The sequence below is a fragment of the Danio rerio genome, chromosome 4, assembly GCF_049306965.1.
Source record: "Danio rerio strain Tuebingen ecotype United States chromosome 4, GRCz12tu, whole genome shotgun sequence".
NCBI lineage: Eukaryota > Metazoa > Chordata > Actinopteri > Cypriniformes > Danionidae > Danio > Danio rerio.
Genome location: NC_133179.1, coordinates 66032957 through 66060803, shown reverse-complemented (window position 1 = coordinate 66060803; position 27847 = coordinate 66032957). Strand labels below are relative to the sequence as shown.

Genomic DNA, 27847 nt, shown 5'->3' with positions numbered 1-27847 from the left:
TTTTTTGAAAAATCGCAAAATATGAACAATTTTTGAAAAATCGCAAAAAATGAAAAATTTTTGAAAAATCGCAATACATGAAAATTTTTTGAAAAATCGCAAAATATGAAAATTTTTTGAAAAATCGCAAAATATAAACAATTTTTGAAAAATCGCAAAAAAATGAAAATTTTTTGAAAAATCGCAAAAATTAAAAATTTTTGAAAAATCGCAAAATATGGAAATTTTTTTGAAAAATCGCAAAACATGAAAATTTTTTGAAAAATCGCAAAACATGAAAATTTTTTGAAAAATCACAAAAAATCACAAAAAATTAATTTTTTTTTTAAAAATGCAAAATATGAAATTTTTTTGAAAAATCGCAAATCATGAAAATTTTTTTTAAAAATTGCAAAAAATCACAAAAAATGAAATTTTTTTGAAAAATCGCAAAATATGAACAATTTTTGAAAAATCGCAAAAAATGAAAATTTTTTGAAAAATTGCAATATGAAATTTTTTGGAAAAATCGCAAAACAAAAATTTTTTGAAAAATCGCAAAAAATTACAAAACATGAAAATTTTTTGAAAAATCGCAAAATATAAAATTTTTTGAAAAATCGCAAAAAATGGAAATTTTTTGAAAAATCACAAAATATGAAAATTTTTTGAAAAATCGCAAAACATGACAATTTTTTGAAAAATCGCAAAATATGAAAATTTTTTGAAAAATCGCAAAATATGAAATTTTTTTTAAAAATCGCAAAATATGAACAATTTTTGAAAAATCGCAAAAAATAAAAAATTTTTGAAAAATCGCAAAAAATTAAAATTTTTTGAAAAATCGCAAAATATGGAAATTTTTTTGAAAAATCGCAAAACATGAAATTTTTTTGAAAAATCGCAAAATATGAAAATTTTTTGAAAAATTGCAAAATATGAAAAAAATTTTCTAATCACAAAAAATGAAAATTTTTTGAAAAATCGCAAAATATAAAATTTTTTTGAAAAATCACAAAAATTGAATTTTTTTTGAAAAATCGCAAAATATGAAATTTTTTTGAAAAATCGCAAAACATGAAATTTTTTGAAAAATCGCCAAATATGAAATTTTTTTAAAAAGTCACAAAAATGAAAATTTTTTGAAAAATTGCAAAACATGAAAATTTTTTGAAAAATCGCAAAATATGAAAATTTTTTGAAAAATCGCAAAATATAAACAATTTTTGAAAAATCGCAAAAAAATGAAAATTTTTTGAAAAATCGCAAAAATTAAAAATTTTTGAAAAATCGCAAAATATGGAAATTTTTTTGAAAAATCGCAAAACATGAAAATTTTTTGAAAAATCGCAAAACATGAAAATTTTTTGAAAAATCACAAAAAATCACAAAAAATTAATTTTTTTTTTAAAAATGCAAAATATGAAATTTTTTTGAAAAATCGCAAAACATGAAAATTTTTTTTAAAAATTGCAAAAAATCACAAAAAATGAAAATTTTTTGAAAAATCGCAAAATATGAACAATTTTTGAAAAATCGCAAAAAATGAAAATTTTTTGAAAAATTGCAATATGAAATTTTTTGGAAAAATCGCAAAACAAAAATTTTTTGAAAAATCGCAAAAAATTACAAAAAATGAAAATTTTTTGAAAAATCGCAAAATATGAAAATTTTTTGAAAAATCACACAAATGAACATTTTTTGAAAAATCGCAAAACATGAAAATTTTTTGAAAAATCGCAAAAAATTACAAAAAATGAAAATTTTTTGAAAAATCGCAAAATATGAACAATTTTTGAAAAATCGCAAAAAATGAAAATTTTTTGAAAAATCACAAAAAATGAAAATTTTTTGAAAAATTACAAAAAATCACAAAAAATGAAAATTGTTTGAAAAATCGCAAAAATGAAAATTTTTTGAAAAATCGCAAAACATGAAAATTTTTTGAAAAATTGCAAAAAATCACAAAAATGAACATTTTTTGAAAAATCGCAAAATATGAAAATATTTTGAAAAATCGCAAAATATGAACAATTTTTGAAAAATCGCAAAAAATGAAAATTTTTTGAAAAATCGCAAAACATGAAAATTTTTTGAAAATTCGCAAAATATGAAAATTTTTTGAAAAATCGCAAAATATAAACAATTTTTGAAAAATCGCAAAAAAAGAAAATTTTTTGAAAAATCGCAAAAAATTAAAATTTTTTGAAAAATCGCAAAATATGGAAAAATTTTTGAAAAATCGCAAAACATGAAAATTTTTTGAAAAATCGCAAAATATGAACAATTTTTAAAAAATCGCAAAAAATGAAAATTTTTTGAAAAATTGCAAAACAGGAAATTTTTTTGAAAAATCGCAAAATATGAAAAATTTTTGAAAAATTGCAAAATATGAAAAAAAATTTCTAATCACAAAAAATGAAAATTTTTTGAAAAATCGCAAAATATAAAATTTTTTTGAAAAATCACAAAAATTGAATTTTTTTTGAAAAATCGCAAAATGTGAAATTTTTTTGAAAAATCGCAAAACATGAAAATTTTTGAAAAATCGCAAAAAATTACAAAAAATGAAAATTTTTTGAAAAATCGCAAAATATGAAAATTTTTTAAAAAATCACAAAAATGAAAATTTTTTGAAAAATCGCAAAACATGAAAATTTTTTGAAAAATCACAAAAAATTGAAATTTTTTGAAAAATCACAAAATATGAAATTTTTTTGAAAAATCACAAAAAATGAAAATTTTTTTGAAAAATCGCAAAACATGAAAATTTTTTTAAAAATCGCAAAAAATGGAAATTTTTTTGACAGATCGCAAAACATGAAAATTTTTTGAAAAATCGCAAAACATGAAATTTTTTGAAAAATCGCAAAATATGAAAATATTTTGAAAAATCGCAAAATATGAACAATTTTTGAAAAATCGCAAAAAATGAAAATTTTTTGAAAAATCGCAAAACATGAAAATTTTTTGAAAAATCGCAAAATATGAACATTTTTTGAAAAATCGCAAAATATAAACAATTTTTGAAAAATCGCAAAAAATGAAAATTTTTTGAAAAATCGCAAAAAATTAAAAATTTTTGAAAAATCGCAAAACATGAAAATTTTTTTGAAAAATCGCAAAACATGAAAATTTTTTGAAAAATCACAAAAAATCACAAAAAATTTATTTTTTTTTTGAAAAATGCAAAATATGAATTTTTTTTGAAAAATCGCAAAACATGAAAATTTTTTGAAAAATTGCAAAAAATCACAAAAAATGAACATTTTTTGAAAAATCGCAAAATATGAACAATTTTTGAAAAATCGCAAAAAATGAAAATTTTTTGAAAAATTGCAAAATATGAACAATTTTTGAAAAATCGCAAAAAATGAAAATTTTTTGAAAAATGGCAAAACATGACATTTTTTTGAAAAATCGCAAAATATGGAAATTTTTTGAAAAATGGCAAAACATGAAAATTTTTTGAAAAATAGCAAAACATGCAAATTTTTTGAAAAATCACAAAAAATCACAAAAAATGAAATTTTTTTGAAAAATCGCAAAATATGAAAATTTTTTGAAAAATCGCAAAACATGAAAATTTTTTGAAAAATCGCAAAACATGAAATTTTTTTTTAAAAATCACAAAAATCACAAAAAATGAAAATTTTTTGAAAAATCGCAATATGAAATTTTTTTGAAAAATCGCAAAATATGAACAATTTTTGAAAAATCGCAAAAAATGAAAATTTTTTGAAAAATCAATGGAAGTTGAGACAATCCAAATCCAGAAAAGAGTTCACACTTCAATTAATTTGAATGCAGAGCAGATCACATTCAGCAACTGACTTCAATAGAACATCTCACCGATGAAAAACCAGAAGAAGATGCACAAGCAAACAAACAAAGGGGAAAAAAACCATTAGCATTTTACAGTGTATGCATTATCTCAGCTTAACACATTTGTAAATAAACAGCAACAATAAATGACCATGTATATGCTTCTCTCTGCTGAATTTCTGTGTTTTTCCTATTTCTTTCTTCTATTTGGCATTTTCTTTTTACAAATGACAGCATTTTACTTAAACTCTCTCACTTAAACTTTATACAATCACTTGTATAATACTGTGTATAATACTGTGTTTTTACTAGACCAAACAAATGGTTAATTAATGAAACACATTTTTGACACTAGTTTAAATCATGTTATAATGAAAACAATACAAAAAAAAACACGAACTCACCAAGGAAATCATTCAAAATCAAAGCGAAAAACCAGGAAAACTCCAGGTGGCACTCGTGTGCAGATTTCACTCACAGATACAAATCTTGTTTTTTTTCTCTCAATCCTTCATTAAAGATATATGATAGAAATCATTTCAGCATCTTATTAATGGTCAGTTTTCACAGTTAATAAACATTTAAAACATTAAAAGATATATATCTAATAGTTTTCTACTGTTATTAATTTAAAAACTTACATCTCTGCATTCCCTTGCGAACACTGAATCACCATAGCAACGGTAAACACAAGCTAACAGACAAGAGAGATTTGTTATTGTTTGTAAATCTGATCTGCTATAGTGTAAGGCACGATGATATTATTCTAAAGCACTATTCCCTTGAATGCTGTTTAATACTCTATTATGATTTATTTATATAAATAAATAATTTTAATATATATTATTTAATCGAGTTGTTAGGACTGCGTTGTTTTGTTTGTGTTTGATTTTGATTCCAGATTGGGGGCGTGCCTTCAGCGCACCTGATGCTGGTCAGCGCCCTTATTTAAACCCCGGCAGAGAGTTTGTCGGGGCCGCTGTCCATTCACTTGGCAGTTGGCCAGAGCCACGCTCCTATTTGGCCTTTATGCTTTCTTTCGCATCCATGCACTATCACTGACAACATTTACCGCATCCATTCATTTGCATTTCACACTGATTGAACATACTGATACTGATATTTTGGAGTATATAATTTAAATTGAGTTAAATAAATATTCTTTTTGATCATACTTCTCCTTGTCGTCTCCCTTATTATGTTACATCCTTGAGCCAGGTGTAACATATGGGGGCTCGTCTAATTTAAATTTAGTTGATTTGATCTTTGGCTTTCGTAATCGGTATTTGTTGTGTAATAGGTGGGAGAGACAAGGAGGCGGAGATGTTTGTTGGAGCGGCTTTGGGTTTCTAGTCCGATCAGGAAGAGGTAAGTTCTTGCGGTTTAAAACTGTGTTAATGTAAATTTCCCCTGTTAGCTTGTAGCAGCGCATTGCGTTGGTTTTTTTTATTTTAGTTTGTTATTTTTGTGCGGCTTCTGGGTTGAGTGCACTGCCGTGGAGTAGTTCTGAACTATCTGTTCAGTTCCACACCAGCGGTATCTGAGTGCTTCAAAGGGCTCGACTAGCGCATGAAGATTAGGAATAGTTATTTAGAGTTTTTTTTCGATAGGATTAGGTGGGGAATTAATGAATTTGTGCACAGTTTTTGACCGTAAGAATTACCTGCGTAAATTGTAATTGGGAGTAGGTTATTTGAGTATTTGTTAGAACTTTGGTTGGTTGATTTTGATAATGACGTCAGTGGAAGAATTTTGTAGTGCTCCTTCGGATGAGCTATTGAATTTGTGCTCGAAAAAGCAGCTTTGGGAAATTGTAGATCGATACGAGTTGAGTGGCGTTGATAAGCGAATGCGTAAGGATGAGGTTAGAGAAATGATTAGAGTTAAATTGAGTGAACTTCAGGTTTTGCCAGTTACGTCGAGACGAGCAACAGCTGGGGTTAATCCCGCAGCTGAGAAAATGTCATTTGTTGGTTTGTCATTTGAGCAGCAAAAAGAGCTGATTAGAATGCAACAGTTGCACGAAAAAGAGATGCGCGTTAGTGAAATGGAAATCGAAAAACTTAGATTGGATGATTTGATGAAAAAGCGTGAGATGGAATTCGAGAAAATAAAACATGAGCAAAAGTTAGCTGTAGAACGACAAAACCAAGAGTTTCAACTTAAGTTTGAGAGTTTAAAACTCCAAAATGCGAGCGGGTCACCTGTTCATCGCACAGACGGCTCATTCAATCTCATTAATAATTTGAAGTTGTTGCTGGTGTTTAATGAGCGAGATCCAGACGTATTTTTTTCGTTGTTTGAAAGTATTGCTGATGAACGAGATTGGACTGAGACTGACCGTACCGTTATGCTTCAGTCCGTATTAGTGGGAAAAGCCCAGGAGGCGTATACTGCTCTTTCTGTTGATGAAAGGAAAAAATATGATAGTGTAAAATCGGCTGTATTAAAGGCATTTGAGCTGGTTCCAGAGGCATACCGCCAAAGTTTTAGAACGTGGAGAAAAGGTGAGAGACAAACACACGTGGAAGTAACTAGAGAGCTATGTAATCATTTTGATCGCTGGTGTTCTACATCTAATGTAAAATCATTTAGTGAGTTGCGTGAAATGATGATTATTGAGCAACTGAAAAATATCGTTCCTGATCAAATTGCTGTCTACATTAATGAGAATAAACCTCGCACTGCTGCTGAAGCTGCATCATTAGCAGATGACTTTGTTCTGACTCATAAAAACCGATTTAGTTCTGGGAATCGGGGAAATGGAAATGTTCACTTTAAACTGTCGCAGCAAATTGATCCATATTTACATTCTCGTAGAGCGATATCTGATTCAACGTGCCGGTATTGTCTGGAGGTCGGGCACTGGAAAAACGAGTGCCCTTTGCTAAAAAATAAGCAGATACGTGGCAAAAATAAAAATACTGCACCTGTGCTTTTGACCAATTGTTTTCCGCAGACTCCAGTTGTTTGCAGTACGGATGACTCCGTGATAAAAGGAAATTGTTCCGAAATTAAAGCTAACACTGGGTATGCACCATTTATTTCTCAAGGTTGTGTTTCTCTTTTAGAGGAACATGAAAGCGTACCTGTAAGAGTTTTGAGGGATACGGGATCGTCCGAGTCCTTTATTTTGGAGTCCATACTTCCATTTTCATCCAGCTCGTATGTCGGTAAGAATGTTTTGATTCGAGGAATTGCACTTCAAACATTGTCTGTTCCTTTGCACAAATTTAGTTTACAGTCCCAGCTGGTGAACGGCGAAGTTATTATGGGAGTGCGCCCTTCTTTGCCGGTGGAGGGAGTGGACATTATTTTGGGAAATAATTTGGCTGGGGAGAGTGTGTGGCCTGTAATGACACCTGCACCGATTGTCACCACGTCCTCTGTTCTTGATCAAGAATGTTGTGAGTTATCCGAAGATGTGTCATGTGTAGTGACGCGATCTAAGTCTAAAATGTTGAATGAGTCTAACCTGAATGATACCCGTGTTCCTGTTGAGTCTGTCGCTCCTGGATTATCTCTCTTGTCAAAAATTTCTCGTGCAGAATTCATTGTTGCCCAGAGGGATGATCCTGGATTAGAAAAAATGTTTGCTGCTGTTCTCCCACCGGAGGAGGTAGAGAGTGCCGCGACTGGATATTATATTAATGATGGGGTGCTTCTGCGCAAGTGGCTTGCGTTACACGAGGATGGTGGTGGTGAGTCAGTGGTTCAAGTTGTTGTTCCAGAGAAATTCAGAGATGTTGTACTTAAATTGTCTCATGGCGATCTAGCTGGTCACTTGGGTGTAAAAAAGACTTATTCTAGAGTTTTGCAGCACTTTTATTGGCCGCTGTTGAAAAAAGATATCTCGCGGTTTATTAGAACATGTCACACATGCCAAGTGACCGTAAAACCTAATCAGCCACTGAAACCAGCCCCACTGTATCCCATTCCTCCAGTAGAGCAGCCCTTTGAATATTTGTTAATAGACTGTGTTGGTCCGTTACCTCCCTCAAAATCGGGAAGTAAGTTCCTTCTAACAGTAATGTGTCAAAGTACTCTGTATCCAGCGGCTTACGCGTTGCGTAATATCACTACCCGGTCCGTAGTAAAAGCCCTGTCTCAATTTATTTCCATCTTCGGAATCCCAAAAGTCATTCAAAGTGACCAAGGAACGAACTTTACTTCAAAAATGTTCGCAGAGATTTTAAAGCAATTAGGAGTTAAACATCATTGTTCCAGTGCGCAGCATCCTCAGAGTCAAGGGGTGCTGGAGAGATTTCACCAAACACTGAAGTGTCTTTTGCGGGCGTATTGTGTCGAATTAAATCGCGACAGGGAAGAAGGGCTTTCGTGGCTTTTGTTAGCATCAAGGGAGGTCACGCAATCTAGTTTGGGCTTTAGCCCAAATGATTTAGTCTTCGGCCACAAAATTCGAGGTATACTTTCTGTTCTCGGCGATCAGTTAAAAGGCAAACAGCCACCAAAAAGTTTACTTGAATATGTGAATGGGTTTAAAAGGCGCTTGATTTTAGCTGGTCAGGCAGCTAAAGAAAATTTGGAGAAGGCACAGGTAAAAATGAAAACTCTTTTTGATCGTCGGTCTGAGCAGCGCGTATTTAAACCGGGGGATCAGGTTTTGGCGTTGCTGTCACTAGTGAGCTCTCCGTTTTGCGCAAACTTTGTGGGACCGTATACTGTAGTGCGTGCATTGTCTGATCTTAATTATGAAATTGCAACTCCAGACAGAAAGAAAAAAACCCAAATTTGCCATGTAAATCTGCTGAAACCCTTTTTCTCCCGAGATTGTCAAGCTGATATCAAATCCTCCGGGGTGATCAGTCCGGCGATTGAGGCGCTGGGACAGTCCTCCGCAGGAGACCGGGAGGGGGGTAAGTTTTTAGATTATGCTGTAGTGCCACCTCGATTAAAAAATTCTGAGACTTTGAAAGAGTTGGAGGATTTGTTGTCTCATCTAACTGTTGTGCAGCGAGCGGAGCTGTCACATTTGATCCGAGAGTTTCCATCATTATTTGGGGATGTTCCATCACAAACGCATCTTATAGAGCTTGATGTGGGTGATGCTTCATGCAAACGCCAGCGTTTTTATCGTGTCCCTTTTGATAAATGCATTAAGTTAGAGTCCGACATTCAGCACATGCTGAAGAATAACATTGCAAAACTGTTGTGTTCGAGTTGGGCATCGCCGTGGTTACCTTGTCACGGGCCCCTGTGGTGGAGTGATGAGGCGGTATTTTTGGTCTCCCACTGATGTCACTGACCTACTCCTGTATGTATGTTATTATTTGATTTAATTTGATGTGGGATTATTTTTTAGGGGGGTGTGTTAGGACTGCGTTGTTTTGTTTGTGTTTGATTTTGATTCCAGATTGGGGGCGTGCCTTCAGCGCACCTGATGCTGGTCAGCGCCCTTATTTAAACCCCGGCAGAGAGTTTGTCGGGGCCGCTGTCCATTCACTTGGCAGTTGGCCAGAGCCGCGCTCCTATTTGGCCTTTATGCTTTCTTTCGCATCCATGCACTATCACTGACAACATTTACCGCATCCATTCATTTGCATTTCACACTGATTGAACATACTGATACTGATATTTTGGAGTATATAATTTAAATTGAGTTAAATAAATATTCTTTTTGATCATACTTCTCCTTGTCGTCTCCCTTATTATGTTACATCCTTGAGCCAGGTGTAACAGAGTATTCTGCCAATGTTTTTTTTTTTTCATATTTATAAGGGTATTTCTATTAGCTCTATTGCTGTGTACTACCCACTAGTAACCTGGGTTACAATTGACTATATATAAATCAGTTGACATTATTAAGGCATTTATTGGGTACAATTGCTACTTTTTACTGTCATTCATTGTGTTTTGGTCATTATCAATGCACTGTCATAATAGAAAAAATAGACCCGGCGCCAAAACTATCGCTGCGCTGCTGCTTCAGCGACGCTCACGCCTCGCGCTGACGCGCTGCTGCTGCGTGCGATATGAAAGCTCTAATCTGTTAACATGGACGCCGAAAAAACACGCGCTGCTGGCGCTTGCGGTGTGAAACAGCCGTTAGTCTTAACACTAAAAGAAAAAAACTGTGGATACGATACTTCCAAACGCAGTTTCATCTAAGACAGTGGGGGGAAGCAAAATTTACTATGCTTTCTACTCAGTTACTTTGCACATGCATAAAGAGGCTCTTGTACGACAAATCCAAAAGGTGTGATCTTAACAATAGGTGGCAGCCACTTTTGCCCTAAACCACAGGTTGCCTTCGAGTCATTCCTTAAGTCCACTCGGTCTTGCACCGTTTTATAATCTTCCTTATTTAAAACAGCTCAATTAAGTCATCGGCTTCATTGTAGAGTACCCCTAGTATCTGAGCCTGCACTGCGCAATGAAAGAAAGAAGCAAAACGGGATGGAAAGAAATGAAATGTTGGAAACGCACCACACCTTAAGTCATTGAAGAAAAAGGGCAAAGCTTGCAACGCTTGTGGGACTCGAACCTACAACCTTTGAATGGCTCAGTTCACAGCCAAGAAGTCCAATGCACTATCCATTGTCTTAGATGAAATGATTTCCATTTTCCGAGCAGACAGAGGGTTTGGATGTAATGAAACTGGATATTCCAAAAAACACTTAACACATGATTAAGGGTAGATTAAATAAAAATAAAATAATGCATTTTTTGCTTTGATCTTGAACAGAGGCCAGGTAACCGGTCAAGTTTGAGATATGATCATCCAGACTCTAAAAGACCACGTCCGTCTTGTCAGCATTTTCTGCATCCTGACATGCTGGTTTTTGTTGTGTATTTTTTTCTTCTTCTATTTTTGTTATCGGGCAAATGTCTCTTACAATTAATTTTTGTGGCGCTGTGGCTTAGCTGGTCAAAATGCCTGTCTTGTAAACAGGAGATCCTGGGCTTAAATCCCAGCAGCGCCTTAGTTCAGGTGGTGCGTGTGCTTTTTTTTATAGAGATTAACGAAATTAATTATAAAACTGTATAGCTTTGAGGCATAATGGATAGTGCGACAAATTGAGTTACATTTGAGAGCTCATCTGATTCATAACTAGTTGACTGCACACCCATGTTTTTAAGTTGTTTATCTCCCCCTCCATATTCTCCATTCCTCAAACCTATTGAGGACTTTTTCCTGCCTGGAGATGAAAAGTGTATGACCGAAATCCAAACACATGTATACCCCTTCTCCAAGCTATAGCAGTTGATGCTTTTCATGGCTGGATTTGCCATGCAAGGTGACATTTCCCCCACTGCTTGGCCACACCAATACAGAAAAGAGAATGCAGTATAGCTGTTTTTTTTATTATTATTTTTTTTTACTGTAACTGTATTTAGTAAATACTTCTGTTGATGGTATACGTAGACCACATTTTCTGCAACTTTGTGTTGGTTGGGATGAACACTGTACACTTTTTTTGTGGGGAAAATACAGTAAAATATATTTGGTATTTGTTTGTTTTGTATAAAAACAATTTTCGAAAAATTTTACAATGCACTTCTGTAGTTCTGTGTACTGTCTCCATAAAGTTAACCTCCACTCCACAGCTGCCCTGTCCTGACCTATTCATGCATCTCTAAGGACCGAGCTGTCCCGGGAGAAGCTTGCTAATATACAGAATTGGACTCAAGGCCTTCTGGGCGTTCAAAGCATTTGCAGACCTGGACAGATTTGTCCAGCCCATCACCCCCTTGTGCTGCAAAAGGGATTCATTCTCCCTATGAGCTATCAACCAAGGCTGAACCTGGACGGGGGCGTCCCGCGAGTCACTTTTAACACACAAGGCAGGGATAGTTTGTCCCAATTGGAACGTAGCCAAGGCAGAACCTGGACGAGGGCATCCCACGTGACACTTTTAACACACAAGTTAGGGCTAATCTGTCCCAATCGGAACGTAGCCAAGGCAGGACCTGGACGCAGCAGGCATACAGCGTTGAACTAAGAAGACAGGGCTCATTTTTGTCCCCAATGAATTTACTTTTACCACACAGATAATAAATAAAAGGAATAATGAAGACACTGAACACCATTTGACCGTTAAGTTGTACAATATTTATTCAGGACGATTCAGAGTCTTCTGTTTGTTCGAGCGGGCGAGCGCCCTGGCTTTTCCCCCTGGCAGGGCGCCATGGCAGCGTCCTCCTGCTGGTTCCCTCCTGGAAAAGAGACACATAAAGGGCAGTTAGCCAATGCCACACGTTCTGCTGTCCACGCCAAAGAGAATGTGATTTTTACCAGGGGAGAGACGGAAGTCTCTGTCCTCTTGCGCCCTTTCCGCGGGGGGCTTTCAGTGCCCGCTGCCTCCCCATCCTCCTCCTCCTCCTCCTCCTCCACCAGGGCCCTTTCAAAGAGTCTGCGGCGCTCGCGTGCTTGGAGAGGTCCGAGGTGAAGTGCGTAGAACTTATCTGAGGTTGAAGTGTCATGGCACATGAATTGCGCCACCTTGCGGCGATCCTCTGAAGAGTGTGCATTCTTTGCCTGCGTCGGAGAGAGACAGAAGCTTGATTAGGATAGAAGCCGCCGCTGGTAGTTACAGGGGCGTCACAATGCCTACTCACATGAGTCGCGATCGCAGTGCGTACGTCAGTAAAGGTGGGTTTGCCTGGAAGGCCCATACTGAGCCAAGCAGACTGAAAGTACTTGTTCAGGGTCCGACAAGGACTGGCTCTGGAAGTGAAAAAGAAATAGGTAGCCTGGCTCCCTCCGGGGAGACCAGCCCGCAGCGCCAAAAACCTGCGGAACCAGCTGTATTCCTCCCTGTTTAGGGACAGCTGAGCCGCCCCAAAGGCTCTGTTTGTTTTGTGAGTGGTAATCTGCCATCAGAGAACAAGCAGTGAGTGAGTGAGTGAGTGAGAGAGCATGCTACTGGTGACCCCCACCTTACTTGCGCCATACTCACGTTAATGACATAAGCAGACTCGTCGGGGCTTCTGGAGGCCTCTTCAACCTATTGGATTGTGAGATTCTGGAAGACTCCACAGCGGTGCCCAGAGATGGAGGTTAGGTAGCCAGTCAGAAAGCCATAGAAGCGCCACTGTTGCCTAGTGCTTGGGTTGGATTCGAGGCTATCTGGTGAAGGACATTAGACAGATTAGACCACCGACGGTTCTATTTCCTTTCTGGGTCACCAACAGCTCTTGGCTGCTGGTGACTTGTTCTCCGGGGCGCCAGCAGCTCAAACAACAGCTGTTGGTGGCCCGGAGAGGAATTGTGCGTTTCTTCTTCAGGGGCACCAGCAGTTCATGGACTGCTGGTGCCCCTGAAGAAGAAACGCACAATTCCTCTCCGGGCCACCAGCAGCCGTTGGTTCATCCAGCCACGTCGGTCTGCCCCCCTTCCCCCCCGAATGAGTCCCATTCGCGGGGGAGAGGGGCAGACAGACGTGGCTGGATGAACCAAGGGCTGTTGGTGCCCCGGAAGAACGAACAGGGGGAATCGCTGGAACGGCGGAAGGGCTTGCTTACCTAGCAGGGCGGGAATTTTCCTCTCAGCGGTCCGGTGACAGCGCACCAGGCTGGCCTTGGGGATCAGTCGGCTTTCCTTCGCCTGCTTGGTCCTTACCTCGTGCACGACGACACGCCGGCGTATGCCGCGGATGAGGGCTCTGACCTCCCTTCGAATCAGAACCAGAGCCGTGCTGGAGAGCTGACAGGCGGCCGGCGGCGTCTCCGAGAGGTAGTCCAGGAACTGAGCCACGTTCTTCAGGTAGTGCTGCCTGGTGGGCTCGGCCATGCGCGTCTGACCTAGCCGGGCGGCCCACGCTCGGATTCGGGCTGGTTGGTTGAGGAAAAGGAAGTCCCCTGGCTCCGCGGTGCCCCTGGCCATGTAACCAAGGAAGGCTTTGATTCTCCCCAGCTTCGAAGTGACGTTGTTCCGCAGGCGGGGGGTGGGCTCGCTGCCCAGTTGGTACCCTTCGAACTCCCCCAAGAGAAGGTCTGTGGAACGAGCACAACCAAGAGTCAACTTCCCCGAAGCCACACACCCAGCAGAGCGACAGTGACGAGCCTGAAATATACTCAACTCAGCGCGGGGACGTGGTCCGGGAACGGGTAGGCAGTGGGTTCCAAAGCCTCCGGAGGCTCGGGGGGCGTCAGACCTCCGGCCGCCCCTCGCCCGGGAGGCGGTGGTGCAGGAGGCGACCTGGTTCTCCTGGCCCTCTTCCTCCTCCTTCTCCCCCCTTCTCCCTTCCTTAGCTCCCGGTAGAGGCGTGTGATTTGGAGCAGGGTGGACCGCATCTTGGTAACCTGTTTCCCCAGGTCCGTGAGCTGAGCCTGTATGCGCTCGGTGGCGCGCCTGCAGCCGCGGTCGGCGCACGGGCGGCCGGCCTCTGGGTCCTCCGAGTCCCGCTCCCCCTCGGAGGACGATGCTAGCTGGGACACGACGGGGATTGCAGGCTGGGTGGACCGCAGCCACTGCAACTCCCGAGCTACTTTCCGGCGTTTCGCCCTCCCCATAGCCTCTTTCCTTCCCGAGGTCGAGAGCTCCGCGTGCTGCCTCAAGTGCCTGTCTAGGCGGGCTGGCGTCCGGCGACAGCCCGGGACCGGGCACGGTGTCTTCCGCGTGTCCACGCGGCCGGCGGCCAGCGCGAGCAGCAGCCGCTTCTCGTCCGAGTTGGCCACCTTGTGAACGGCCGTCAGGTGAGGCGCAAGCCGGCTGTAGACGTTGAAGCATAGGGCACATTCAGCCATGACCGTGCTAGACCCAATGCAGAGGGGAAAAGGGGCCCGCACGCCACGTGCGGCGGTTAATAAGCGGCCGGAGGCGGCGTCCACTTCCACGTCATGACGTTGGTGGACCCGTATTTCTTAAAGGGGAAGGACACCCCCCCGCACCAGGAGGTGTAAGCCGATGCCCTACGGAGATCCATTCGGTTCAAGCCTTCTTTTGTTACGACTTCTCAAGTAGGGGGGAGAGGGGTGTCCACCTCATTCCCTTCTCCCCTTTTCAAAGGAACCAGAGGGGGTGTCCCGTTAAACAATTCACCCCACCGCCCCTTCATCGTTGCCCCGGTCAGCGGTTCGACACCTCTCTCTCTTGTCACGACTCGAGTTGGGGAAGGGGTGTCCCACCTCACTCCCTATCCCCCCTTCATTTTGCTGTTCTGGCCAGCGGGAGCTTTTCCACAGCCATTCACGTTCACTTTTTCCACCCCAAAAAGGGGATTGATTCCCAGATAGCACACATGCGTCGCAGAGACGTCTGCTGGACATCCGCGGTTTCATCTGGGAGACGTCTTATTTAGGTCGTTTGCTCATCGGGAAAACGTCGTATAGACGTCCTTGTCAGACATTCAAACAACGTCTATGCGATGCATCGCAGATGTTCATTATTAGAATGTTATATCTGTGAGACATCTTATTTATGTAGCATAGACGTCGTTTTTTTATTATTTTTATTTAGACATCCCCTCATGAAAACGGCTATAAATAACAGTTGCAGTTACACTGATTATACATCCGTCTACACATAGATGATAAGCTCAAGTATTTTTCACTCAAAATGAAATGACACAACGGCTAAGGAATCATTTGTAGAATTTTATTATTCAATCATGCATTCATTCATTCAATCATTCATTTTCTTTTCGGCTTGATCCCTTTATTAATCTGGGGTCGCCACAGGTATGCAACACCAATCTATCCAGCATATGTTTTACGCGGATGCCCTTCCAGCCGCAACCCATCACTGGGAAATGTATTATATTATATTATATTATATTATATTATATTATATTATATTATATTATATTATATAAAATTATTTTATATGATATTATTTTATATTAAATTATATTATATTATATTACAATATTTTATATTAAATTAGATTATTTTATATTAGATTATTTTATAATTTATATTATATTGTATTATATTATATTAGAATATATTATATTATTTCATGTTATATTATATTACATTATTTTATACTATATTGTATTATATTAGAATATATTATTTAATATTATAATATATTATTTTATATTATATATTTATAATATTATTTTATATTATATTAGAATATATTATATTATTTTATATTATATATTTTATTATTTTATATTATATTAGAATATATTATATTATATAATTTTATTTTATACATTAAATTATATTATTTTATATTATATTATATTAGAATTTATTATAATTTATATTTTTCAGAACCAAACAAAACACATTTAAAGTGATCAAGTCGCTTAAGAGTCCATTCTTTCTGGGGCCAAGCGGAGGAAGTCTTTAAAATGTTTTCTGTTTCTGCCTTGTTGAAGACGGAAGCACGGGGTTCCTCAGCTGCACCTGTTAAAGAATAAAAAAAGTTATTTTACCAACCAAAATTAATACACACCTTCACAATTATTTCATTTGATTGCATAATAATAATAATAATTAAAAATCTAATAATAAGAAGAAGAAGGAAAAAGGATATGATTGTCTAAAAATTCGTTTTTCAGCCTTCACCTCCGAGTGCTCTTAATTTTTTTCATGACCACATTTGTTTAGTGTTGTTATCGTATTATTATTATTACTATTATTATTATTTGTTATATATTTGTTGTCATATATTCTCTATGTATTTATGAATATGTTTTGTTTATTCGTTCACCTGTCGGGATTTACAGAGGTCAAGCATCGCGTGTCGCATAGGAAGCATGTGTGCTTGAATATAAATCTCATTTTTGACCATATTGCATTGATTTTCCTAATTTATTCGTTTGCTGGAAATTAGAACTGAATTTAGAAACTGCTTTGAAAATTATTTGATCGTAATAAACAAACTTAAGAACCACACAAGATTATTGCGATTTTGCGACTATGCTTGCGAATGTTCGCTGAAACGAGAAACAAATCGCTGGACGATATAACGGCAATTCTGTGTTTTAATTCTGAAATTACATTTAACTGTCTCATTTGTCCAATGATTTTGAGAAACCCCAGGGTGGTTGTAATGTAAAATGCAGTGGAGTAGCCACTACATTACAATAAGCATTTTATCTTTATAAATATCCACACAGTGTCTCTTTCTTCAAGCATTTTTCTGAACAAAGTTCACAAAGTAAAATGCCCATCAGACGCGCGATTTCAGTGCTGAAAATAGATTTAGAAAGCATGTCCTTGTTCAAACGAAATAAAGGAATCAAAATGGAACTATGCTGGCACGATGGATGATTTTGTTTTTACAGGAAAATCAATTTAAAAAAATAAGCCAATCTACTGTTTTATGTTTGGTTATGCAGTTAATAATAAGACATTACTCTTGAATATTTATTTTTTAACAGTTTGTGTTTTGTCTGTTTGGTTTAGCTGAATATAAGCGGTCTTCACTTCTCAATCCTTAATTGCTATTCGTTCATCTTGTTTAATTTATAGATAACTGATACAAATTATAATAAATGAAATACCTTCTTAAAAAAACTTTTTTTTCAATAGAAATAATAAATTATAAAAAATAATTACCTATAATAAACTGACAAATTGCAAATCAAACAAAAAAAACAGCATTTTTTTATTTAATAGTATTTTAAATCATATACATTTTTTATCATTAAATCAAGCTGAACAATCTATGTATTTTGTTAATGATCTGTTAACACCAGTTTCAACACTATTTTAGCCTACTTTTGATTGGTTGCTGTTAATTTCCAGTGATTTTGACATAATACTTAGATTGTAAATATTTTTAGACTTTGCTATCCGATAATGATTCACCGTTCTCATGTAATCAATATAATATTCTTCAGATGTTACTCTCAAATAAATGAAAACATTGCTTCAAAGAATTAATGTTAAATAGAGGTGCAAAAGCTTAGGTCCGCCTATTTATTATAAGATAACCACAACGTCCTCATAAAATAAATAAATAAAAAGAACACCAACAACAGTACTTGCATTAGTATGTACTTGGACAAGTGGTCAAATTCGAGGAACCGACTCTTTTGTGTTCGAAACTTCATCATTGCGCAAGTGCGCATGGTTTCCTAAAGAGCATCACAGTGAGCACGTGGAACTTCGTCGCCGCCAGTCCCCGCAGGAAAACTGAGGTACGTAGTCTGATTCATTGTTATGGATATGTGTGGTCAGTAATATATTTATTCCGTTTTGTTTTAGTAAATTTAATAAGGTAATAACTTTATTTAAACGAACAAAGCTAGGTTTAAACATGTTGCGATGACTGACTGAGCATCAAGTGGATTAATAGTGCCTTTTCAATTTCGAAGAATCTGTTCTTTAAATTTCTTAGAGATCATATGACAAATTGGATGTAAAAGAATGCATATTGTAAAAGTGCACATATACAGTAGGGCTGGGAGATTAATTAATAACCTATCCATAACCGAAATAATTCCCCACGTGGTGATTCTAACACCAATGCTTAGGTTCCACATTTTTACCTCAGCAAAGCTCAAGCGATCGCAGGCATTGTGATTAATATTCAGAGGCATTACAGATCATTAAAAGCAATAGTTTGTTTTATTTTTGATTGTTGTATGACCTAATGTGTCAAGCATTACCCACGTTTCTTCAGCGTATATTAATAATCAAATCGACTGATATTTTTTTATGTTTTCCAATTAGCACATAACATGTATATAGCTCTCTTTTCGTAAAGTGAAGCGCACACATTTTTTCACATTATGATGTACTTTTTACGCTTTATTATTATTTCCTAATTTCCAAGATATACAAGTTGTTAAACTGAAAGTAAAACAAACACTTAAACTGATATGTAAAAATTAAATGAATTGAAATAAATAAATGCAATTTGATTAAGTACAAAAGATAATACTTTGAAAATAACAATGATTCAATATTTGGAAAGGAAGTGAAGTGTTAAATTAATCAAGGTTTTGATGTAATGTTTAATCGCCCAGCCCTATACAAGAATCAACAGTTCTAAAACACTCTTGTGTATTAAACATAATTTTACAATATTTGAACAGCATGTGCTAGCTCATATAAGCTTATAAAGATGTAATGACAGTTCCATCTTTAAAATGATTGCCTAAACTGTTCATTGTAAGACATTTGACGTACCTATCACAAGTGTCCCAATATTTGTGTTTTTTAGTCCTCTTTTTTTCTCCTCCACACCAGTTGAGCTGTTTGGCTACTGGAACGAACACTTTGGAGCAAATACGCCATAACTCTAAATTTTTAGAGTTTGTCCTCCTCTGATGGATAACCTCTTTATCTTAAAAATAAAAGATGATATTAAATCTTTACAGTCAGTGCATTATGGCCCAGTTTTACAGACAGGGATGAGCCTAATTCTTAATGTAAGATGTTAAAACTGCTTTTATAAAAATGCATGTGAAAAAATTCAAGAAAACAATACTGGAGTGCATCTTATAACCATATATAGGCCATGTAATAGACATGATTTACTTCACAACAGCTGTAAAATCCTAAATATTCGTACCATCTTTTCCATCATTGGATTTTCGGCTAATTGCCTTTTCCAGTTGTTCAAGGTCTTCCATTGTTTCAATAGGAAAGATGTAATCCTCAATGTCCACCACCATTTGAACACTTGGCCGAAGCAAGAGACTGGACCACTGAAGTTAGATGGTTAATCTTTATGTCCAGCTCATTAAGCTTCTCCAATATTGCCCTCTGCACAGCTCAACACAGTAGGTAGGTCCCTGCAAGCAAATTTTTTTAATACTTCAGTTTATGGTTACCTCAACATTATCTAATGTTAATCTACAGTATATTCACATTAAAGTTTTTTAAAAATGTTAGAATTATAAGACTGTCATAATTATTAGTCACAATTTACACATGATATTTAATTAGCTTTTGCAATCAATTTGATTTTAAATGCAAAGATTAGTTTTAACATGTTAATTGTTAACATTGGTGTAAGTGGAGTAATTCACAGCTTCACATGTATAAAACATAATAATAATTATTCATGAGAAGTAACTGTCTATTAAAAAATACAAATGACTTACTCTTTGCTCTAGCCTGGTGGGTACTTGAGGTTTTCAGTTCAGAGGTTGTGACTTCTAAGGGATTGTACTGAAAATGTAACATTACCATGTTATTAATTACACACTAATTTGCTGTGTTTGCTCTAATGAAGGTTGTTGTACCCCAATAGCTCAATGTGTGGTCCCCAAAGCATCCTCTTGCTCATTTCCATCAGACATGCTCACTGGAAAAGCTGGTGTTGAGAAAGGTCAAGTTGGTAAGTTGTATTTTTTTGTATGTATGTATATATACAATATATACAAAATATATAAAAATATGTATATATACAAAAAAAAAAAAAAAAAATATATATATATATATATATATATATATATATATATATATATATATATATATATATATATATAATTGCAATAAATGTGTTTAGGATTTTCTCTGTATAATTTAATAATTTTTTTATTTTTGTTAATTGTAATGTTTTAATCAAGCATATATAAGTATTTAGGTGACCAAACTCTTACTTTAATGGATATAATTGTTTAATAAAACTCTTTAACTCTATAAACATTTGTTTATTTAACCAAAATATATACTCTATTCACTGAAAAATAGATAACATTATTCATATTCAAAAGGGGTTTACTCGTATATGCTGAGCAATTTTTATATATATATATGTGTATACACACGTGTGTGTGTGTAAACATATCTGTAACTATTTGTAATTTCAATAGTTGAAACTAAATATAAGAAGCAGCCCAGCCATATTTGCAATATTTCAAATTGTATATTGCATATATATATATATATATATATATATATATATATATATATATATATATATATATATATAAATATATATATATATATATATATATATATATATATATATATATATATATATATATATTTTTTTTTTTTTTTTTTGTAAAATCCAAATAGGAACTTGTATGACATATATTTAATTTGCATATATCTAAATGCAACAGATTCCAATATGGGCATGATCTTTCTTGACATTAAGATGGTACTTTTTCTACTGTTATAACTAAATTGTGTTCTCTTGTTTGTTATTTAGCTTTAGTTTTACAGTCTGGTCTAACATACAGCTTTAGTTTTACAGTCTGGACATTTCTTTTACAATACAGCCAAATGAAATGCTGAAGTATTTACCTGAAGTGAGACAAACAACTTATGTGGTGCTCTGTCTCGTTTGAAATGCCTGAGCATAGAAAACGTGTCCTCTGTTGGGTTGTACAGAAAATGTTGAAGTAGTGTGAGTATGTGCACCAATTGTCCTTCTGATTTCTTATTTAAAATACTGATTGATTTATTATTATACATTTCATTTTTTTACCTTGATTTTTCAGGTTGAGGTTTATCCCAAGTGTCCTGTGGCTCCACTTCCTGGCAGAACCTCACAGGTACTTCTGGAGATAGAACTGCAATTATTTTCTTTGGAATTATGAAAAGTTAGACGACATTTTCAATTTCAAATACCTGGTTCAATGAAGATTCAGTCTTTAAAGAGGCATGCAATTTTGGACAGAACAAGCACATCATGGAACATACAGTTTGTGCATAATTATTATGCAAGTCAATATCTGGTCATATATTTGTTCTATTGACAGGGAGTCATGGTTTTTGCTGGTACTAACAATAAATAGATTAAAATGTAAGAATATGAGAGATGGACTTAAATGAACTCTGATAACTTACTGCCAGATTCTGGAACATAATATATTTTAAGAGTTACAAGAGGAAGTGGTGCTGGTCCTTCTAGATCAGTTCTCAACCTATACCTACAATGGTCTCGGTCTATTTCAGCTTGTGGTTATTTTTCAGTGGGTACACTTAGACACATTGTATCCAATTGTGTCATTCATCGTATCATTCTTTGACACAAGCTGACACATTGTACTTGCTGGTGACTCTAGGGTTCCTGATGCTTTTAAACCTAACTGTTCTAATGATCAATCAGAGGAATTTTTCAAGATGGATGGAAACTTAACTTAAAATAAACACTAAAAACTTCTTTAAACCGATACAAATGGCATGGTGCATGTCCTTTTAGCTCCTAACCTATGCCTATAAATGTCTCAGTGTATTTTGCAACACTCCTGCTTATGATTATTTTTACGTGGGTACAATTGATACATTAAGTCAAATTTTGTCGTTTTGACACAGAAGCTGACACATTGTATTTGTGTTGGCACTGGCGAGCTGGGTTTCATAATGATTTAAACCTAACTATTCACCTTAATTATTGCAATCTTATTTCAGAATAATATTTTCTTCTCAGCCATTTTTTGTGACTTCAATCTTCCTATGAGCGTTTCTCACCTCAATTAAAAAAAGAACTAGTGTTGCATTTTCTCCTAGCCATATAATATATATTTTTTGTTTTTAATTGTGGGTTAAATCTGTTTCTTTTTTTTGGGACCATAAAAATATATTTATATAATTTAAATATAATATAAATATATATTTGTAATCAATGTACATACAGCCCCTCATATTGACAGCAAAACAGATTTTAATTTTTTATATTTTTGCAGATTTATTAAAAATTAAAAACTGAAATATCACATGGTCCTAAGTATTCAGACCATTTGCTCAGTATTTAGTAGAAGCACTCTTTTGATGTAATACAGTCATGAGTCTTTTTGGGAAAGATGCAACAAGTTTTTCACACCTGGATTTTGGGACCCTATATATATTTCTATATTTTCACCTAAAGTGGACATTTTTCTCTAGCTTCTGTGTGTATGTTCAGTAAATCCACTTTTAGGGCAAATAATATGTTATTTTCATAGACTTTAAAGTGAAATAAATTAACACAAACATAGGGTCCTGAGAAAAATGTAAATTTTAGAACAAAAATTCAGACGACACGAGATTTTTGCATCTGAACTCTTTATATATATATATGTATGTATATGTATGTATGTATGTATGTATGTATGTATGTATGTATATATATATATATATATATATATGTATGTATGTATGTATGTATGTATGTATATATATATATATATATATATATATATATATATATATATATATATATATATATATACACATACATACATACATACATACATACACGTGTGTGTATATACATATACAGTTGAAGTCAGAATTATTAGCCCCCCCCCCCTGAATTTTTTTTTCTTTTTTCTTTTGGAGAAAGTATAATTTGTTTTATTTTGGCTACAATAAAAGCAGTTATTTTTTAAACACCATTTTAAGGACAAAATTAATAGCCCTTTAAGCTAATTTTTTTCTTGAATTTCTACAGAACAAACCATTGTTATACAATAACTTGACTAATTACCCCAACCTGCCTAGTTAACCTAATTAACCTAGTTAAGCCTTTAAATGTCACTTTAAGCTGTATAGAAGTGTCTTGAAATATATCTAGTCAAATATTATTTACCGTCATCATGGCAAAAATAAAATAAATCAGTTATTAGAGATGAGTTATTAAAATTATTATGTTTAGAAATGTGTTGAAAAAATATCTCTGTTAAATAGTAATTGGGAAAAAAAATAAACAGGGGGGCGAATAATTCAGGGGCTAATAATTCTGACTTCAACTGTATATATACATACATATAAATACAGGGCTTGACATTAACTTTTCATCACCAAAAGCCCTGTTTGTTTGTTAATGTCAAGCCCTGTATGTGTATATACAGTTGAAGTCAGAATTATAAGCCCCCCTGAATTATTTGCCCCCGTTTATTTTTCTCCCCAGTTTCTATTTAATGGAGAGATTTTTTTCCACACATTTCTAAACATAATAGTTTTAATAACTCATATCTGTTTACTGAGTTATTTTATCTTTGCCATGATGACAGTCCATAATATTTGACGGGATATCAAGACACTTCTATATAGCTTAAAGTGACATTTAAAGGCTTATCTAGGTTAATTTGATTAACTAGGCAGGTTAGGGTAATTAGGCAAGTTATTGTATAGTGATGGTTTGTTCTGCAGACTATCAGAAAAATATAGATTAAAGGGGCTAATAATTTTGTCCTCATAGTGGTTTTTAAAAAAATTAATCACTGCTTTTATTGTAGCTGAAATAAAACAAATAATACTTTTTTCTAGTAGAAAAAACATCAGACGTACTGTGAAAATTTCCTGAATCTGTTACAATTGAACAAAAATTCAAAGGGGGGCTAATAATTGCTAAATGCTAAATAATTGCTAAATATTTGCTAAATGATGTTTAACAGAACAAGGATTTTTTCACAGTATTTCATATAATATTTTTTCTTCTGATAAAAGTCATTAGTTTTTTTTGGGCTAATATATAAATATATATATATATATATATATATATATATATATATATATATATATATATATATATATATATATATATATATATATATTACTTTGATTTTTTTTTAAACACGTTTAAGGTCAATCATATTAGCAATAAGCGGTAAGCTTTTTTTTTTTTCAATTGTCTACAAAACATACCACTGTTATTCAATGACTTACCTAATTACCCTAATTGCCTAATTAACATAGTTAAGCCTTTGAATTGCAATTTAAGCTAAACACAAGTATAATCTATCTAGTAAACATGTATTGTAATAAAATCTGAATCTCAAAGTTTTTTTTTCAGCATCATTAAAAATTCCTGTATAAGATGCTTTAAGAAAAGGAATGTATTTATATTTATTGTTAGCTAAGATTGGAATAGGTTAAATGTAAAAAATATGATCAGAATATTACATTTAATTAAATTCAATTCAGCTTTATTTGTATAGCGCTTTTACAATGTAGATTGTGTCAAAGCAGCTTCACATAAGTGGTCATAGTAGCTGGATCAGGGTAGTTCAGTTTTAGTGTTTAAGTTCAGTTCAGTTTTTACTTATAACAGTGTAGTAACTGTAGGTCTGTGATGCCTATTCAGCCATCAAAAACTTGAACCAGCCTGTCCTGGTCTTTTGAGTTGTTATGAATGCTGTGAGATTACAGCTATTACAGTTTGTAGTATTCATGAAGAGCCAGTTACCTTGACACGTGGAGAAGGTCTCAAAACAGGCCTGCTGTTGCTTTTCCGCAATCTGTTGGTGGTCATGAACAAATGCTGTTAAAACTGATTTATAGATGTTATATCTCACATAAACATATTACTTTTTACTACACAGATTTTTAAAGCTTAGGTGTTGTTGCTTCTAATTAGCAAATTAAAGTTATTTGTGGCTATTCCTTAGAATGTAATCTTCAAGTTATGATTGTACATTTGATACATTTGAAACTAAATATACCTGATTTTAAAATGGGATTGTGATGTGAAAACTAATGCTGAATTCAAGATTATGATTAAATATATTTATCTTTGTTACTTAAAAATACTAAATGTTGCTGTTCTTTTGCTTTTGAATTTACATTTAAAAGCAACGTGTACTTTGGCAACTTACTTGGGATTTTTTTTTTGCAGATATTTCAGATTCAGAGATATTGGAAGTGTACCAAGATTGTATCCATTTTTGGTAAATCTTGTCAAAAGATGCTGAAAGAAACAAAGTATGTAACTAAATTCATGAAAGTATTAGTCTATCTATGGAACATCACAAATTACTGATTTTAATCTTTGTGTAATGTTTATTTACAATGTGTCTCATCCTGCTTACCCAACTCATGTGGAATTCTGGCCTGATGCTTGGTCCAACCTTTTTCTGGTTGTGGTGCCTCCATCAACCGGACACTCTTCAATATCCTGTCTATCTTTTTGTATAGAGGCTACCATGAGTGACCCTCTGAGTACTAAAACTTTGCTACAGATCCGGTACTTTCTTCATGAAGGAGCTCCACCAAGAGGTACATTTTTGTTTTTTTAAAACTGCAAGAACCTAGGCCCCCATAACGTTGAATAATTAAATTTGAGTTGTTTTTGTGCAAATACACAAACTACATTTTGTGCAAAATTATTATGCAAGTTAATATTTAGATTGTATTTTTAAGCACATTTTACCAATTCCAAACATCAATCTTAACCACTAGTATTTTTGTATTAATCATTTATAATTGTTATATAATTGTCCGTCAAGACTGGAAGTGAAAAAAGTACAATGTAAGTCACACTGTATTTCATTAGTCAGTTAGTTGAATTTAAGTTCTCTACATGTCAACTAATTTTCAGAAGATTATAAGCAGACTGTTAAGTTGGGGTTAGGGTTAGTGTAAGTTGACATGTACTTGCAAAGTTTCTTATAGCCAGTTAAATGTCTGTTGAAGGAGCAGTATCAACAGATACTGAGCAGACAGTCTACTAATACTTAAATGGACCATCAAAATAAAGAGTTACCTAATGCAAGAACTTGTGTAAAGAAATTCAAAATTGTAATGAAAAAGTAATGACTATATAAACATTTTTGAACCATTGTTTTCGGACTTATCATTTTATGTAGCATTTTTTAGCATTTGATTAGCATTGCATCCTTTTTAATAATTGTCAATTTTAATAACTTGCTAAATAATAGTACACATTTAAATAAAGCGTTTTTCACTTCTTGCCTTCGTATAAAAATATATATTGGTTATAGTTGTGAGTGAAGTTTGGAATTTACAAAATGCTCTTGAATAAATATCATCTTGCATGATGATTATACACACTGCACTATACAGTATATATTAAAATAAAAAAGGTAAAAAAAAAAATTGGTATAGGGAATTATTTTGTGTGTAAAAGTAGAACTGAAACAAAATAACTGCCGCAAGGGACTAGGAAAGCTTTTGCCTCAATGTTCTCAATTTTGCAGAGCTGGACTGGTCCTGAGATGACATCAACTTGGTAGATGCCAAGTGCGGAGGATGGAAGGGGATAGTCAAAAAAGAGTTCATGTTTGCTGAAGGTAGTGTAGGTCACGTAAATGTCATCATTTTCTGAAAATATGTTTTCTAGCTTTGAAACCTTTCCATTAATGTAGACAAAACGGTTTGCCTGGTCCAATTTCAGAGTATATGACTCTGTTTGTAGTTCTTTGAACTGTGAAGCTCCAACAAATGACTCCGGTAGAGGGCCAGCAGCATGCGGTTTTCTGAGCACTGGTGCCTTGTTTTTGTCTCTTTTTTTGTTACAGGTGTGCAGTTCTGAGAACCTTCTCACGACTTGACTTAACGGACATGAAGGTTTTCGTAGAAGTTTCTTCAGCTTGTTAAGGTGATTCTCGTAAATGAACGCACTGAAATTGTCAAGGACACCATGGTGTTTTGCATCTTCTGCCAGATGGACAAGACAGTGGACGTTATAAGACAGAAATTTTGGACCGTATAGCTGTCCAAAGTGTGTCACAAACAGTCGGAGAATATCATTGGCATAGTCAATGTGATCACCAATTAGGCTGTCATTGCAAAGGATGAAGATTCCCACAAAAAGCAGCAGGAAGTTTTTGTATGCTTCAGTGGTGAGCAGGTCTTTTAGCATCACAGGGCCTGTGTACAGTAAGAATTGCCTAAACTCAGTTGCCTTCCATCGATCTATTTCTCTGACTGCTCTTGGTTTGCGTGCAAATTCTACAGGCACGTTCTTCTGGGCACTGACTAACCGTTCTGACAGCACAGATGCTTGAAATCCTGACAGCCTGCAAGTTAGAGGGCCCAGTCGAAGCCAAAGGTGTAGAAGCCGCCTCATGACACCAAGGCACACAAGGTGCATGTAGTCAAGGGGGAATCCAGAAATCATGTCCAGGGAGGTTTCCTCCAGAGGTGAGGTGCCATGGTGGTGGTCTATGTCAGTCTTATTTCTAAAGCTCTCATCATTTCTTAGAGGCATGTCAGTTCTAGGAAATGTCATCCTGTTCTCCAGGTACACACCATCCTGTATGCACTTTTCACATCCATGGTAACCTGCATGGCCTTTCACTTTTTTCAGAAATGCACGTGCAGGTGCATCACAGATCATAGAGGTAAGCTTGACTGTTAACTTCAGTCCTTCAAATTCAAATCCATTTCCTAACTCTTTGATTTCAGAGATAAAGTCTTTGAGGTATTCGTCCAGGGAGCTTGGTTTGCTGTCACCACAAAATAACCCTATTGTTACAGGCTCCTCCTGCAC

The 27847-nt window shown here is 35.2% G+C and overlaps 2 protein-coding genes, 1 long non-coding RNA gene and 1 other non-coding gene across 12 annotated transcripts in view; 1 reads left to right on the top strand and 3 right to left on the bottom strand.

The window, feature by feature from the left end:
- Positions 1–27847, bottom strand: part of LOC137491011 (uncharacterized) — a 171866-nt gene that overhangs the window by 123726 nt on the left and 20293 nt on the right. The window lies entirely within an intron of this gene.
- LOC141381877 (uncharacterized) lies at positions 3188–4559 on the bottom strand. Its single transcript, XR_012402763.1, has 3 exons — positions 4446–4559; positions 4209–4313; positions 3188–3826 (listed from the first exon to the last, which is right to left on the bottom strand). It is a non-coding gene; the product is annotated as an uncharacterized lncRNA (long non-coding RNA).
- trnat-ugu (transfer RNA threonine (anticodon UGU)) lies at positions 10675–10748 on the top strand. The gene has a single exon. It is a non-coding gene; the product is annotated as a tRNA-Thr (tRNA).
- On the bottom strand, positions 11856–14543 carry LOC137490973 (uncharacterized). 2 transcript variants are annotated; one of them, XM_073948511.1, is made up of 6 exons: positions 13848–14542; positions 13291–13761; positions 12726–12895; positions 12385–12639; positions 12062–12304; positions 11856–11982 (listed from the first exon to the last, which is right to left on the bottom strand). In XM_073948511.1, exons 1-3 carry the CDS (start codon positions 14512–14514, stop codon positions 12774–12776), a joined length of 1260 nt encoding a protein of 419 aa, XP_073804612.1. In that variant the 5' UTR covers positions 14515–14542; the 3' UTR covers positions 11856–11982; positions 12062–12304; positions 12385–12639; positions 12726–12773. The 2 variants fall into 2 exon arrangements, with proteins under 2 accessions (XP_073804612.1, XP_073804611.1); XM_073948510.1 differs by lacking the exons at positions 11856–11982; positions 12062–12304; positions 12385–12639; positions 12726–12895 and having other exon boundaries at positions 13045–13761; positions 13848–14543.

Excerpts from the sequence above, each read along its gene's own strand:
- LOC137490973 (XM_073948510.1), bottom strand. The coding sequence starts at position 14,514 with ATGGCTGAATGTGCCCTATGCTTCAACGTCTACAGCCGGCTTGCGCCT. Across the intron at positions 13,762-13,847 it reads GGACCACGTCCCCGCGCTGA|ACCTTCTCTTGGGGGAGTTC; the intron begins GTTGAGTATATT and ends CTCGTTCCACAG.